Source organism: Pleuronectes platessa, chromosome 6 (assembly GCF_947347685.1).
Source record: "Pleuronectes platessa chromosome 6, fPlePla1.1, whole genome shotgun sequence".
In the NCBI taxonomy this organism is placed as follows: Eukaryota; Metazoa; Chordata; class Actinopteri; order Pleuronectiformes; family Pleuronectidae; genus Pleuronectes; species Pleuronectes platessa.
The window spans coordinates 17,613,718-17,629,809 of record NC_070631.1 but is presented as its reverse complement, the minus strand read 5'-3'; the positions used below and the strand labels follow the sequence as shown (position 1 = coordinate 17,629,809).

The following is a 16,092-nucleotide window of genomic DNA, read 5'->3' as shown; positions in this document are numbered from 1 at the left end:
AGGTGCTAGCTGCACATAAGCTCGAGCTTGGGAAGACGCATGCCTGAAGTGCTGAGGATGCTGGAGGCAAAAATAGAAGGCCAAGGCTCGAGGTGCGCATGTTTCCATCACTGGCTCAGGATTAGCAGCTTCTAAACACGCTGTTCCAGTAAGGATATTGTAACAAAGCACAAAGACTTGTGAGAACACAAACACTTAAAAAAAATCTACACACTACCAGCTTTGCCTCCAAATACAATAAGAACACTATGATACACATGTTTTATTGGCTGTTTTCTATATGTCTGGAGCTGTTATTTTTTGCAGAGCGACATTCACTGTGAGGACTTAAGTCAAACACTACCTGCAAATACTTTTTTATATTTATTATGTGTTTTATCCTCTTTGAGGTGTCCGATAATAAACCTTGAGAATCTGTTTCTGAACTGATTTCCATGATGTGGTTTGTGTCAGGCAAGAAGTCATTAAAGTTTGATGCTGATCCAAAACAGGGGGAAGAGGCAGGAGTTACTCTCCTTTAACTATTACTTAAGTTTTTAACATTGCGAGATGGGACGTATGGTAGTTTATGGATCCACCTAAAACAACAAAATCTGATCTTAGGATCAGACCTGGTGCGTGTGAAGATGATCATATAACTTGCTTTCTCTTTAAATTCCTGGACACTGTACAATCAACATTTACCTTATTATGATAAATTCAAGTTAGGGTTGGTAATCCTTAAAACAACACAACCTATGCATCCCACCTCGGATCAGCCCTCTTATCAGAGCTACATCCCCAAACACATGAACGTCTGCTTGAAGCCGACTTTTCCGTGACTCGCTCACTTACTTCTGGCCATCGACTCTGATTCAGTGGTGTATGCAAGTTGTTTAGTGACGGACTGTTACACCAGCCAATCTTTTCACTTGGCCTTCTTTATTACAGTGCTGTGAGTAACACAGGCACCAGCTCTGTTTATTTTTTTTCAGATAACTATTTATTGATGGCTTTTAGACGTGCAGGATTTCAACAAAAAAGTTTTTCAGAAACTCATTACAAAGCCTGCCTTTGAATAGAAACACTAGACTATTGCCTGCTTGAGCGTCACAGATTTCCCTAAAATTCCCTCTGGTTTCCCAGTCAGACGAAGAAATTGAAAATCCAGATAGATTGAACCACTTTTAGAGTTTTTTCAGTCTTTATTGTGCATAAGATATGATTTGGGCAAATCTGGCAGCTTGAAGTAAGGATACACAGACGAGAGTGAAAATGCAACAGCGACACTAGGAAGCATCCATACAAATTTCCATTTCACCAGTGTTCCTCATCTGGATCTCACATATGTTTATATGTGTCACACTGAAGCAGCTTTCATTCTCTGAAAGGATGAACACACAAACACACACACACACAAACACACACACACACACACTTAAGAATGTGGATTTATTTTGTACCAGTTTGGCCGATTCTGCGCATATTGAGATTTACAATAATGACCTGACAAAGAAGCACAAGAGGAGGGGCTTTTGGGATTAAAGCAAAATGTCCTGTTTATAATATGTGAGAGTGACATGCAGACAGGGCAGGGGAGAGCGAGACTGAGTAAGAATGGGAATTAGAGAGAGTGAGAGAGGGACACAGAGAGATGAGGACAAGGGCGACAAAGCCTTGGCTACGACCAGTTGAATCAACAGCTTCTCTCCTCTGGCGAGGACACGCTCGCTCTGCTCAGGCCTAATACCACAGACATGCTGACAATCGCACGCAAACACAAACACACACACACACACATACATTTGATCCTCTGTCATCCTCTTCCTCACCCCCCCCCCCCCCCCCCCCCATTCTTCTTCTCTCTGTCTTTGTGTGTCCCTTTGTGACCTGTGCATGATTTGCCTTGTCGCCCAGTGGAGTCAGTGCATTAACAGAGCCACGAGCAGGACGAGAGGGAGGAACAACCGTGACTGCGCCAGTATGTCACAACAACGACAACAACGACAACAACAACATGAACACACATTTGTCCTCGGGCTCGTTCTCAGCTGCTGAAGTCGTGCAGAGGACACGTGACCCTCACATACATTTCAAAGAATAAACAGACGCAGCTGAGATTTTCTTCTGTTCTCACCGGAGCACAACACTATCGCTAATATAGAATGACATGCACAGAAAAAAATATCATTTAAATAGCATACATGATGAAATATATATACCCCAGTTTTGGTATTATCACTATTACTATTACTATTTGGACACGAAGTCCAGAAATGGAATCAACAGCATAATGGTTCAGTCATGTATAAAGCTAAAACATAATAATAATCTCATGTCATCAAACAAAATGTCTGGATTCTGGTTCGGACAGAGAACTACATTTAATTATTCATCTTTGGCTATTGAAAGTGGCTACATCCATTAACTACACTAGACGAAAAGCAGAATTAGTGTCATGGGAAATCCTATGGAAGTTACATGATCCCCTGAAGTTAATAGGTATTCACAGCACGACAACACCGAGTTCTCCCGCGACAGTAACTACAGTGAAGCGGAGAGTACGTACCGCGGAGAGGGGGTCTGGAGAACAAAGGGGGAGAGCAGCCGAGGGGGCGCGGAGCCGCGGAGCGAAGGTGTTATCTAATTAGCATATGACTCAGGGCCAAGCCGCTGCTGAGCCTCTCTCGATTCCCCATTGGAGGAAACCAACCCGGAAAGTCACTCGTGGTTGGCTGGTAGAAGTGTTGCCATTGGTCACCCTGGGTCATTGCAGCACACACGTGGGGGTAAACCCCTCCCATACAATATTAATAATAAAAATTAATTTATAGTTGTTACTAATAATATATAGCCTGTACCGTAGGCCATTATGTCATTACTAAGTTAGGGCCCTCTCCGAATGAGAGGCTTTCCCTTCGGCCCCCCAACGGGACCGGAATTCTGGAGGACGAGAAGACCCTCCTTCTTTTGGAAGTGTTTTATTTGTTTAGTTCGTATTCTGCCACTGTTCAGGCACGGTTAGCTCAAGTGTTTTATTTGTTTAGTTCGTATTGTGCCACTGCTCAGGCACGGTTAGTGGGGCCACTGATGTTCTTATTTGTCCTTAAGTGATGCCCGTTAGTGATGTGAGGATAGCGTCCTTAAATGTGAATGGTTTAAATAATCCAATTAAAAGAAAAAAAGTAATAACCAAAATGAAGAGGGAAAACATCCACTTGATATATTTACAAGAGACTCACCTCTCTCAGCAGGAGCATTCTAAGCTTGGGTCTTTTGGATATAAAAATGCCTTTTATAGTACGTTTAAGAATGGCCCCAAAAGAGGAGTTGCCATATTAATCTCTAATTGTGTGAACTTTGAATTCATTAAAGAAATAAGGGACAAAGAGGGGAGATATGTCATCGTAAAGGGAAAAATTGACAATAATATAGTTACTTTGGTTAATGTCTATGTGCCACCCGGTAGTGATAAAACTTTTCTGAAATCAGTGTTTGAAATTATAGTCTTGGAAAATGAAGGGACCCTGATTTGTGCAGGGGATTTTAATATGATCTTGAATCCTAAACTTGATACAACCAATGCTAAAAGAAATAAGACACAATTATCAAAACTTGTCAATATCTCACTAATTGAACTGGGGATGTTTGATGTGTGGAGGGAACTCCACCCTTTAGAGAAGGACTACACGCATTATTCTGCTCCTCATTCCGTTTACTCTCGAATAGATTACTTTTTTATGAATACAGCAGACAGACATAGAATACAAGATTGTAGTATTGGGATAGCTGATCTGTCTGACCATAGTATAGTCTATCTTAACATTAAATTGGAGGCAAGGAAGAAAAATTCACTCTGGAAATTAAATGCAGGTATGTTAAATAATCGGGACACAAAAGAGGGAATTAAAAAAGAAATTAAAAATTGCATAGAAGAAAATATAGACAGCCCTGTTGATGATACCATTCTTTGGGATACGGTTAAAGCGGTTATGAGAGGGAGATTGATATCAAGGGCAGCATACCAAAAGAAAATTAGAGAGGAAGAATATAAAAATTTGATTAATCAACTAAGAATACTGGAACAGAAACATAAAAACCATGAGGATGGAGCCCTTCTACATCAAATAAACATTATAAGACGACAGATAGACGACAATTTAAATAATGAGATTGAGAAAAAACTGAGATTTACTAAACAAACATATTATGAATCGGGCCCCAAAGCGGCTAAATACTTGGCTAGACGCCTTAAGGTGCAGCAAGCTGCTAATACGATACACAAGATCAGAGACCCCTTAACAAAAGAAATTTTATTTAAACCGGAGGAAATAGAAAAGGTCTTCAAAGAATACTATGAAAACCTGTACTCTCAGCCCCCAGCAAAAGAAAAACACGAGATGAAAGAACTTCTCAATTCATTGGACTTACCGGCTATTGGAGAAGATCAAAATAGAAAATTAAATTCTGCTATTACTAAAAAGGAATTAGACAGTGCTATTAGCAGATTAAAATTGAACAAATCACCAGGCAGTGATGGCTATCCGGGCGAGTGGTATAAAACATTTAAAGAGGAATTGTCTCCACTTCTTCTGAACTCCTTTAATGTAACTCTGACAGAGGGTAAAGTGCCCCCCTCTTGGAAAGAGGCGGTGATCTCAGTGATACTAAAGGGAGGTAAAGAAAAGGAATTATGTGAATCTTATAGACCTATCTCGATTTTAAATGTAGATTATAAGATTTTCACGTCAATCATCTCTAAAAGGTTTGAAAGTGTTATGTCTGATTTGATCGATGAGGATCAATCAGGATTCATTAAGGGGCGACAGACTCAGGACAATATTAGACGTACTCTACATATCATAGATCACATCCAGAAACAGGGACTGGAAGCAGTATTAGTGAGCCTTGATGCCGAGAAGGCCTTTGATTGTGTCAATTGGGAATTTTTATATCAGGTACTGGAGAAATTAGGTTTTCAGAAACAGTCAATACAATGTATCCAAAGCCTTTACAAAGAACCCACAGCAAGGATAAAAATCAATGGCCACTTAACCAATAGTTTCAAGCTACAAAGAGGCACTCGCCAGGGATGCTGCCTTAGCCCCACTCTATTTGCCATATTTATAGAACCTTTAGCACAGCTGATCAGACAGGATAGCAGTCTGAAGGGAATCCAAATAGGAAAACAGGAACACATCATAGGACTTTTCGCCGATGATGTTATTGTGACTCTGATGCACCCAGATAGAACCTTTTCTAACCTGATGGCAATATTAGATGACTTTGGTAAATACTCTGGCTATAAATTAAACATGGCAAAAACACAAATCCTCACTTTCAATTACTCTCCTAATAAAGAAACCAGAGAAAAATACAAAATTAAATGGAAGGCTAAAGTATTAAAATATCTTGGAGTGACATTAACAAAAACTCTTGGCAACACGTCTGAAATCAACTATAAACAGGTCAACGAAAATATTGGAACAGATGTCAGGAGGTGGTCAGCCTTTAACCTAGATATGGGGACACGTATAGATATAGTGAAAATGAACATACTACCAAGACTACTATATCTGTTTCAATCTATTCCACAGATGATCCCAGAAGCACAATTCAGGCTGTGGGACAAATTGATTTCTAGGTTTATCTGGGCCGGCAAGAGACCAAGGATCAGGTATAAAACACTTCAAATAAATAAAGAGGAGGGTGGTGTGTCACTGCCTAACTTGAGACAATATTTCTATGCAGCACAAATTAGATTTGTAGTATGCGGAAGCTGCCCGCAATATGAAGCCAGATGGAAAGACATTGAAGTCAACATAGAGACCTCTCCAATCCAAGCAGTGTTGGGGGACACAGCGAATAAAATGCGCCAAGAAAGCAACAATGATATTATCAAACAGACCCTGGGTATTTGGAATAAGATGGTGAAAGACTACAAAATGGAGGGAGACGCAAAGATTTTGACTTGGCATGCCCTGGATCACAAATTTAAACCAGGAACAAATGATATTGGCTTCAGACAGTGGTGGGACAAGGGTATAACAGCTATATGTACACTCACACAGGGTGGGCACTTCAAGAGTTTTGAACAATTACAAAAGGAATTTGATCTAAATAATAAAGATTTTTTCAGATATTTGCAAATTAGGGATTACTTTGATAAAAAAATTAAACCAGAACTATCTGTAGAGGGTAATGCAGTGGTTGAAATCCTAGTTGAAGCTTATAAAAAAAAGAGTAATAAAACTATTTCCAAAATATATCAGGGCCTACAGAAACAAAATGGAGAAAATACAGGATATGTTAAAGCAAAATGGGAGAAGGAATTAAACATAGAAATATCACAGGAGGATTGGTGTTCTATGTGGAAAGCACAGCATTCATCCACAAGCTCAAGGAAGTGGAGAGAATTTGGTTGGAGGAACTCAATTCGTTACTTTATAACACCACATATTAAAAGTAAGCAAATTCAGTTAAAGGAACCGTGCTGGAGGCTGTGCGGAAACACGAACGCCCATCACTCTCATATTTTTTGGCTATGCCCAAAAATTCAGATATTTTGGGGGAAAATATGTCTGTCTTTAAGTAAGATTCTGGGATATGAAGTCACAAACAATGTAAAGGTGCTTTACTTCTGTATTTTAAAGGATGTCATCTCAGGAAAAGATTTGTATCTGTGTAAAATATTGCTCATGGCCTGTAAGAAAACAATCACTAAGAACTGGTATCAAGCGGACACTCCAAACCTCAAACAATGGATGGACATAGTAAAACAGATTAAGACAATGGAAAAAATTACTTTCTCTCTCAGATCCAGAGGAGCGATTTTCCCAAGTAAATGGGAGAAATGGACTACCTTTATTGAAGAATTAGATGACGCTTCACTATCAGGATAAGCTTTGGACAATCAAAGAAAATATGTATAAAACTGTTATACTGGTGCGCCCCCTCGTTATTGTTTATGTTATTGTACTTGTATTGTGTGTATGTCCTTTAAAAATGTGAAAAGACTAAAATAAAAAGTTAAAAAAAAAAAAAAAGAAAAGCTAATCAGGTGAAGCTTGAAATGTCTCTTTGCAGCCTCTGGGTCATATGTTCTTTGTGGGACTCTGTCTGAATCTGCCCCAGTGTGTAGACGTCTGTGGTGTGTAGACGTCTGTGGTGTGTAGCTGTGAGATCCAGTGTAGCTTCTAGTCTTATTTGAAGTGTGGCACACAGGTTGTTGAGCTCCTGGCTGTGGAAGGATGGATCCATGTCATCTGTCCCGCTTCAATCAGCTGTAGACACAATCAGTACAATAAGCACAGTTCAATGACAACATACACCTACATGCATCTGAAAAATGATTTAATGAATCAAACCTTACCCTCTTTCTTCTCTGCCGTCTCCTGAACTCCTCAATGCTGAGGCAAGGTCCGGTTGGTTGTACTGGAAGCTCCTTCATACCGGCTCATAGTGGGTCTTAGGACGTCATAGTACAGGCAGCTGTAAAACAATATGAGTAACATGAGTTTATTATTAATAAACGGAAATAGCCTTGCTGCATCACCGTTGGATGATCCACAGCAAAAATCCTAAACACATACTTACGTACTGCAAATGCGGTCTTTCAGCGAGTCTCGGCGTAATGTGCAGTGACTGCGTCATTGTGTGCAGGAATCCGGCTGTGAAAAAAAAACTATGTAATGGATCAGATAAAGTAAAGCTGGAGGATGTATTTTAAACAGAACAGCTCTTCTTTATTCATACCCTCGCTCCGCCGGCCATTTTCATCACAGCTGTGAAGAGGGAGTTTCCTACAAACAAACAAAAACTACGGAGAACTACATTTAATTATTCATCTTTGGCTATTGAAAGTGGCTACATCCATTATTGACGATCCTTAGTTATTTATTAACTAACTGTTTTTTACATTATATAATCTGAATAATTATTGTATTAATCATTAGCACAATAGACAGTTATTGTTAGATGCAGCCATGGTACCATTTCTGAAACTATACCCGTTTTATACTTTTTCATTATTTTATTTATTTTATTTACCCTAATGATGTACGCTACATAATGATTCACAAATAGTTATTGCTGAAATATTACTACTAGTTGTTAAATTACCAAGATATTATTCATCATATCCTAAAATGAATGATTAAGCTTGATGAGTCTCTATTCCTTGCTTCATGTTATTTGTAGTTCAATGTATATGACTTTGTTCAAAGTGACGAAGTGTAAATTTAAGAAGAATAGTTTTGTTTGAATCTTGAGTGTGAGTTTGACAAACACTTTGCTGTCACTTTGTGGTTTCCTTTGCAGTGGTTTTGTATTGTTGAGGTTAGGGGTTATAATTTGTGGATACCCTAACTGCGTGTGTTGTCAAGTTCAATTTCTGAAGTGGTATTGATGAGAAGTTGTAAATCGTTAAGAATGTATAAATCTGTGGAAGTTCTCGATCGGGCCCCTTTTGGAAGTCGAGTGATACATGTGCGCACACAGTTTGTTCTTTTTTCCCTTCACCTTGGTGAACTCCTCGAGCTCTTCTGTGTAATGGTTCTTCAACATATGAGATCGCTGACATTGTCAAGCGATTTGTGTTAACATGGTGAAAATGGATGTTCGCCTGTACAATTTTTCATTATTAAAAAACCAAGGAAGGCCCGTTTGCCCACTTGCACCTTTTTGAATGGCTGCCAGTCGTTCCCTCCTTCTGACTTTGGCTTGGGAGTCTCTCATTCCAGCAGGGCCCATGTGTCTCTTCTTTCTTGAGGGGTTGCCATTGGATGAGGGATCATGCCTCTCTCTCATCCTCTTGGACTGGTTTGGGCCCGTTTGCCCACTTGCACCTTTTCGAATGGCTGCCAGTCGTTCCCTCCTTCTGACTTTGGCTTGGGAGTCTCTCATTCCAGCAGGGCCCATGTGTCTCTTCTTTCTTGAGGGGTTGCCATTGGATGAGGGATCATGCCTCTCTCTCATCCTCTTGGACTGGTTTGGGCCTGTTTTCCCACTTGTGCCCTTTCAAGTGGCTGCCAGTCGTTCACTCCTTCTGACCTTGGCTTGGGAGTCTTCTGGTCTGAGATGTGGATTAGAAAATAATTTAACTCTTGATCATAGAGCAGTTATTGGACATTTCTAAAAACTCAAATTCTAAAATGCACTTGGCTCCAGATCCATAGTTATGACAGTTGTATCATTCATTCCATTGAACTCTGAGCAAAAAAACTAAATATTTACCAAAATGTTGAACTATTCTTCTACAATATAAAATGATCCAACAGAAAGATATTTCAAACATACACCTGTTGCCAGACTTTGCATTCACTTTGCTGCCCTCCTTGGCTGGGCTGGCAGTGCTGCTGGAGGAGTCCTCCTTCAGGAACATTTGCAGGATCACCTGGTCTCAATGTCCTCCATCCTCAGAGCTCTGATCCTGGCAGATGTCCATCAGATCCTTGCATGACTTCAAACTGGAAGACAAATGAAACTGCTGAGTCAAACACCGTAATCACCTTATATCTCTTATATTTTGCACCCATGTCCAACAACACAGACTTACTAGAGGCTGTTTTTGTATGAGCCTTGAAGGTGGCTCATGGTGATGAATGGATGCTGGAGAATTCTGCCGGGGGTAATTCTTTTATACTGACTCATCATCAGCATCTGAGTCATTAGGTCCATGAAGCACTGCAGGTCACAAAATTCAGCTTGGACGTCTTGAAACCAGACAGGATGATCCCCCTTTAACAAGATGAGGAGAACCAACATGTTAGATGTCCTCGTGTTGGGAGTATGAAGGCATTGTGCTGTTATAAATTCATCCATGCTGGTGATCTCAAACTAGAATTTAACCTATTGACTGAAATTAAGAATTGTTTCATTGAGATAGATTGCTCAAAAGGCAGTGGATGGCACAGGGGAAAGAAACACAGACTGAACAAAAGACACCTTAATTAGTGAGCTAGTGGAGCCAGCTAAATGGTTGTAAAATAGTTTGATACCATAAATCTGCCTTCCATCCAAGATCTTGGCCAGAACGCATGTGGAAGGAGGTTTCCTTCATGCCGTGGATCTCTTTGTGCAACTGCAATTTTCCCCATCTGTGGAAAAAACACAACATTGTGAGAGTTATTTAACTTCAAGTTTACATTGTTGATCATGTACATCAGGTTCACTTCTGTTACTGACACATATGAATGAAGTTTGTCTCATTAGTAGAATAGTAAAAATCAGTGAACTTCTACTGGAAACTCTTTCACTATAATAATCAATTGAATGGATTTGAAAATACACAAACATCAAGGCAGAACTGTACGTGATTGGTGTGTTTTAAGTGCAGATACTGACCAAATCATCCTCATCCTTGGAACGGAACAGCGGTTTGCCCATCGACAGCTCAGCAGCAATGCAGCCGAGAGACCATACGTCGATTTTCCCGCTGAAATGATCTTGATACAGAATCTCAGGAGCCCTTAGGATAAGAAACACAAACATATTCAGTTTCTGAGATATAAACCTGACATGCCAGTGTACAGGACTTGTCCAATTATTTACAGCAAACACAGCTGTCCCAGGTATACAGATATGCTGTCAGCTACTTACCTGTACCACAAGGTCTGGACGTTTTGACCGAGCATTTCCTCAGGATCATCGAAGGATATGCCAAAGTCAATAACTTTAACTTTCAGTGGCTGCCTGACATGATCCACCAGCATGATGTTATCTGGCTTCAAATCTGCATGAATGATCCCTGTGCTGTTCAAAAAGTCCAAGGCTGTAGCTAGCTGAAATCATGAAAAGCATAATAATAGACCATGAGCTACAGAGTTCATTTCATCAACAACAACTGTAACAGTCACTTTTTAGCGACCAAGTTTACCCTTCACGCTACAAAGCAGTTAGTGTAAGAGCTTGAGTTTAAAAAACAAACCTGCTGCAGAATGGGGCGAATCTGCTTCAGCTGAAGGTGTTGACCCGGGCTGATCCGTTTGAATTTCTGCAGATCCATATCCAGGAGCTCAAACACAAGACAGTAGTGTTCCTTGTAGAAGAAGGACTCGTACAATCTGACGATGTTGAACCTGTCTGAGTTCAGCTTCTTCATGTTTTGAAGGATGACCTCCTCTACTTGTGCATAGTCAATGTCCCAGAGGCTTTCGATGATTTTTAGAGCCACCGTCTCTCCGGTGGTCACATTCCTGCATTGGATGACCATTCCATACGCGCCGTTGCCAAGGTATTTTTGTGCAAGGTATTGTGTTGTGGGGGAGGGGATCAGGTCTCCTTCACTGATATTTAACTCACTGTTGTGAGACACAGTGATGGAATATTTAGGCTGGTGATCTTTCACACTTGTCAGGAGAATAGAAAAGAAAAAAGTTAGATGCAGCCAATTATACCAGTTCCTATCAGCCAGGTAGGTAGAATAAGAGTTTATAGACCATTCATCAAGCTCAGTCCTTATAATCTTTAAACTCTACAAGTAATATCTGACATTCTTTTTTTTTTAGGGTAGTGATTGCAGGGAGAGGTTTGACTTACCTTGAGATGGAGCTTGGTTCTCCATCTGTTTTCGAAACAGTTTTAGTTTCCTGTAAAAACAAATTCCATAAATTTGAATTGTCCAAGATTATAAAAGAATACATATCTTATTGACTTCTCAAATGGATTTAACGTGGAACCTTACCACTGGTTTCTTTAAGAGATCTGAAGGTATCTCCCTGATTGCCTGTACAGTTGCAGTCTTGGTGGTTGAGGGACTGTCCTTTGGGATCCGGTCTTGAAGCTTCTTCTTATATCCCTTTTTCTTTTCTTCAGCTGCTCTTGTTAAAGTTGCTGGAATATCAGTGGAGTCACAATTGCTGAGAGACACAAACACACCTACTGAGTATTCTTAATCTAAGTTGTGGCTGTTGATAAAATCTCTTTGTAAAAGGATGAATCAACAATTTTATACATTTTATGACACACTGAGCACAAAGCCTGACTATGTCGAATTGGAAACAGAAAACCCCACCAGCCCATACAACCCTGCTAAAAAATGTGATGCAGGACTTACTCCATCGTGCTAACCTTTTTATAAAACATTTTACTGAGGTAAACCCGTAAATGTTAATGTAAAACACAGCCTGCACAGAAATATCTGACATTCTTTTTTTTAGGGTAGTGATTGCAGGGAGAGGTTTCACTTACCTTGAGATGCAGCTTTTTTCTCTTTTATCTGTTTTCGAAACAGATTTTTTTCCCTGCAGAGTAAAAAAAAAAGTCATACATTTTGATTGTCCACGATTATAAAAGAATACATATCTTATTGACTTCTAAAATCTATTCAACGTGGAACCTTACCACTGGTTTCTTTAAGAGATGTTCCTCTGATAGTATCTCCCTGATTGGCTGAGCAATTGCAGTCTTGGTGGTTGAGGGACTGTCTTTTAGAGTCAGGAGTTGCGGCTTCTTCTTATATACCTTTTTCTTTCCTTTAGCTGCTCTTGTTGCAGTTGCTGGAATATCAGTGGAGTCACAACTGCTGACAGACAAAAACACACCTACTGATTATATTTATTCTAATGTAAAAAAGGTTGTGGCTGTTGATAAAATCTCTTTTTAAAAGGATAAATCAACCATTTTAATTGGAAACAGAAAACCCCACCAGCCCATACAACCCTGCTGAAAAATGTGATGAAGAACTTACTCCATCGTGCTAACCTTTTTATAAAAAATTTTACTGAGGTAAACCCGTAAATGTTAATGTAAAACACAGCGTGCACAGAAATATCTGACATTCTTTTTTTTAGGGTAGTGATTGCAGGGAGAGGTTTCACTTACCTTGAGATGCAGCTTTGTTCTCTTTTATCTGTTTTCGAAACAGATTTTTTTTCCTATAAAGTAAAAACAAAAGTCATACATTTCGATTGTCCACGATTATAAAAGAATACATATCTTATTGACTTCTAAAATCTATTCAACGTGAAACCTTACCACTGGTTTCTTTAAGAGTTGTTCATCTGATGGTATCTCCCTGATTGGCTTTTCAGTTGCAGTCTTGGTGGTTGAGGGACTGTTTTTTGGGATCCGGTCTTGAAGCTTCTTCTTATATACCTTTTTCTTTCCTTTAGCTGCTCTTGTTCCAGTTGCAGGAATATCAGTGGAGTCACCACTGCTGACAGACAAAAACACACCTACTGATTATATTTATTCTACTGTGAAAAAAGTTGTGGCTGTTGATAAAATCTCTTTGTAAAAGGATAAATCAACAATTTGATACATTTTATGACACACTGAGCCAGAGCCTGACTATGTCGAATTGGAAACAGAAAACCCCACCAGCCCATACAACCCTGCTGAAAAATGTGATGAAGAACTTACTCCATCGTGCTAACCTTTTTATAAAACATTTTACTGAGGTAAACCCGTAAATGTTAATGTAAAACACAGCGTGCACAGAAATATCTGACATTCTTTTTTTTAAGGGTAGTGATTGCAGGGAGAGGTTTCACTTACCTTGAGATGCAGCGTTGTTCTCTTTTAACTGTTTTCAAAACAGATTTTTTTCCCTGTAGAGTAAAAAGGAAAGTCATACATTTTGATTGTCCAAGATTATAAAATAATACATATCTTATTGACTTCTAAAATCTATTCAACGTGGAACCTTACCACCGGTTTCTTTAAGAGATGTTCCTCTGATAGTATCTCCCTGATTGGCTGAGCAATTGCAGTCTTGGTGGTTAAGGGAGTGTCTTTTAGAGTCAGGAGTTGCTGCTTCTTCTTATATACCTTTTTTTTTCCTTTAGCTGCTCTTGTTGCAGTTGCTGAAATATCAGTGGAGTCACCACTGCTGACAGACAAAAACACACCTACTGATTATATTTATTCTACTGTGAAAAAAGTTATGGCTGTTGATAAAATCTCTTTGTAAAAGGATAAATCAACAATTTGATACATTTTATCACACACTGAGCCAGAGCCTGACTATGTCGAATTGGAAACAGAAAACCCCACCAGCCATACAACCCTGCTGAAAAATGTGATGAAGAACTTACTCCATCGTGCTAACCTTTTTATAAAACATTTTACTGAGGTAAACCCGTAAATGTTAATGTAAAACACAGCGTGCACAGAAATATCTGACATTCTTTTTTTTAGGGTAGTGATTGCAGGGAGAGGTTTGACTTACCTTGAGATGCAGCGTTGTTCTCTGTTAACTGTTTTCAAAACAGATTTTTTTCCCTGTAGAGTAAAAAGGAAAGTCATACATTTTGATTGTCCAAGATTATAAAAGAATACATATCTTATTGACTTCTAAAATCTATTCAACGTGAAACCTTACCACTGGTTTCTTTAAGAGATGTTCCTCTGATAGTATCTCCCTGATTGGCTTTTCAGTGGCAGTCTTGGTGGTTATGGGACTGTCTTTTGGGATCCTTTCTTGCCACTTCTTCTTATATATCCTTACCACCGGTTTCCCAAAGAGTCTTTCTCGTAAAGGTATCTTCCTGGTTGGCGGTTCAGTGGGAGTCTTGCCGGCTGAGGGACTGTCTTTTCTTACGCAGCCTTTCTGTCTCTTCTTGTCTGCTTTTTTTTCTCTTTCAGCTGAGCTTGATCTTGACAGACACAAACACAGCTACTGATTAGTCTTATTCTACTTTGAACAAAGTCAAATTCACTCAAACCAGACCCAAGTTTCAGTGTTTGGAGTGAAAGCAGTCCCAATTGGGTCTCAAAGCTTGAGCTTCCATTTTCTCCAACCTTTTTACAATGTTTTAGCTGCTGAACCATCAGCAATACAACCATAGCACAAATATAAAGAGCCCTTCATAAATATTTTTTCATTGACGACCTGCTCTCTCCCCATTCTGACCCTGTTAGACATCTCATCACGTTTATTATTTTTCCACATTTGGAGAATACCCTGAGTACATGTTCATTCCATGTGGACCAAATCCAAATTTGCTCTCCACCACCATCAACGAACTCTGACCATTCTATTCTAGGAAGAGATCCATTCCAAATCTTTGACAATTCTAGCACCTTATTCGCTTGGTAATATACTCTCTGGGCCTGATCTACTAAGATCCCAAACAAAGAGTGCCAAATTGCATGTACATTACAACAGATTGCACGTTTGGATGGCGGCCGTTTTGCGGGTTATCTTCTAAAAATAATGAGGAAGCCGAAATTGAGCAGCATGTGCAGTACATTATCTGGGGCAGGAGCTCTCAGTCTTTACACTCAGGCCATTGTAGTGCGCACAGAGCGCACACCAGGCAGCTGGTCAGCGCTGTACCTCTAACACTAGAGCATATAAGAAGCCAATAGTTACATTCTTTGGGAGCACTTCCTCCTCAAACTCAATCACTCACTGTCTTTCCTCATTCCCCTTGAGTTACCTGCAAGCTACCACCGAGCACCTTTTAAAGTTCCACCTTTCAGGTTTGAGACCCCCGCGAATCACTCCCTTACTTCTTCTCTAAAAGCCGCTTACACTCACCAGTTTAACTTGTTTTTATTGTATTTCTCTCATCAATCCTGCCGCTCCCTCTGCTCTTAATTCCTACATACAATCAACAATTCCCATCTCTGAAATCTTAGCCTTGCTGATGTCTCTTACCTGCATTGTTTTTCAACACAGAAATCAATTTCACTGGACTCACTGAAAAAATTCCTCTCTCCTCATCAAATCTCAATATGATCATCAACTCCAACTCTTCATCAGCTCTCACCTGTAGTCCTCCCTCCTAACCTCTACTATCTCTCACTCTCCGGTGCATACCTCCCTATTGTTATAATCTTCCTCAAAATAGACAGAAATCTGGTGGTCTGTATCTTTGTTCTGTTTCTGCATATGTTTTATAGCCCTTATTCTCACGTAGTATTGACCAGCTACTGCTTTGTGAATGCTTTGAGAAGGCTTTCTTCTGATAATTCCTGTCCTCTTAAATGTATAAATGAAACGACCAAAGTCTGTGAGATATGTTGCACTGTGCTCACCTATAAGAGAAGCATTGCCCGAAGAAATTTCTCAAGGTTCGAAGTAATTTTTTCATTGTTAAAAGTTGATAGAGTGTGCTGAAATTCTTCCTCTTCTTCAATGAAGTTTGATGGTGTGCTGAAGTGGAA

The 16,092-nt window shown here is 39.7% G+C and overlaps 1 protein-coding gene and 1 long non-coding RNA gene across 4 annotated transcripts; both read right to left on the bottom strand.

The window, feature by feature from the left end:
* Window positions 1-7,045: 7,045 nt before the first annotated feature.
* Window positions 7,046-8,787, bottom strand: LOC128443091 (uncharacterized). 3 transcript variants are annotated; one of them, XR_008338939.1, is made up of 4 exons: window positions 7,735-8,787; window positions 7,580-7,649; window positions 7,352-7,470; window positions 7,046-7,262 (listed from the first exon to the last, which is right to left on the bottom strand). It is a non-coding gene; the product is annotated as an uncharacterized LOC128443091 (long non-coding RNA). The 3 variants fall into 3 exon arrangements; XR_008338938.1 differs by having other exon boundaries at window positions 7,576-8,787; XR_008338937.1 differs by having other exon boundaries at window positions 7,580-8,787.
* A 523-nt stretch (window positions 8,788-9,310) lies between these two features.
* Window positions 9,311-11,562, bottom strand: LOC128443058 (homeodomain-interacting protein kinase 3-like). Its single transcript, XM_053425754.1, has 7 exons — window positions 11,518-11,562; window positions 10,907-11,327; window positions 10,579-10,760; window positions 10,324-10,447; window positions 9,978-10,076; window positions 9,536-9,717; window positions 9,311-9,446 (listed from the first exon to the last, which is right to left on the bottom strand). The coding sequence occupies exons 2-7, from the start codon at window positions 11,189-11,191 to the stop codon at window positions 9,380-9,382; spliced, it is 939 nt and encodes a 312-aa protein (XP_053281729.1). The 5' UTR covers window positions 11,192-11,327; window positions 11,518-11,562; the 3' UTR covers window positions 9,311-9,379.
* Window positions 11,563-16,092: the final 4,530 nt, after the last annotated feature.

Excerpts from the sequence above, each read along its gene's own strand:
- LOC128443058 (XM_053425754.1), bottom strand. The coding sequence starts at position 11,191 with ATGGTCATCCAATGCAGGAATGTGACCACCGGAGAGACGGTGGCTCTA. Across the intron at positions 9,718-9,977 it reads GGATGGAAGGCAGATTTATG|GGGGATCATCCTGTCTGGTT; the intron begins GTATCAAACTAT and ends ATCTTGTTAAAG. Across the intron at positions 9,447-9,535 it reads TCATACAAAAACAGCCTCTA|TTTGAAGTCATGCAAGGATC; the intron begins GTAAGTCTGTGT and ends TTTGTCTTCCAG.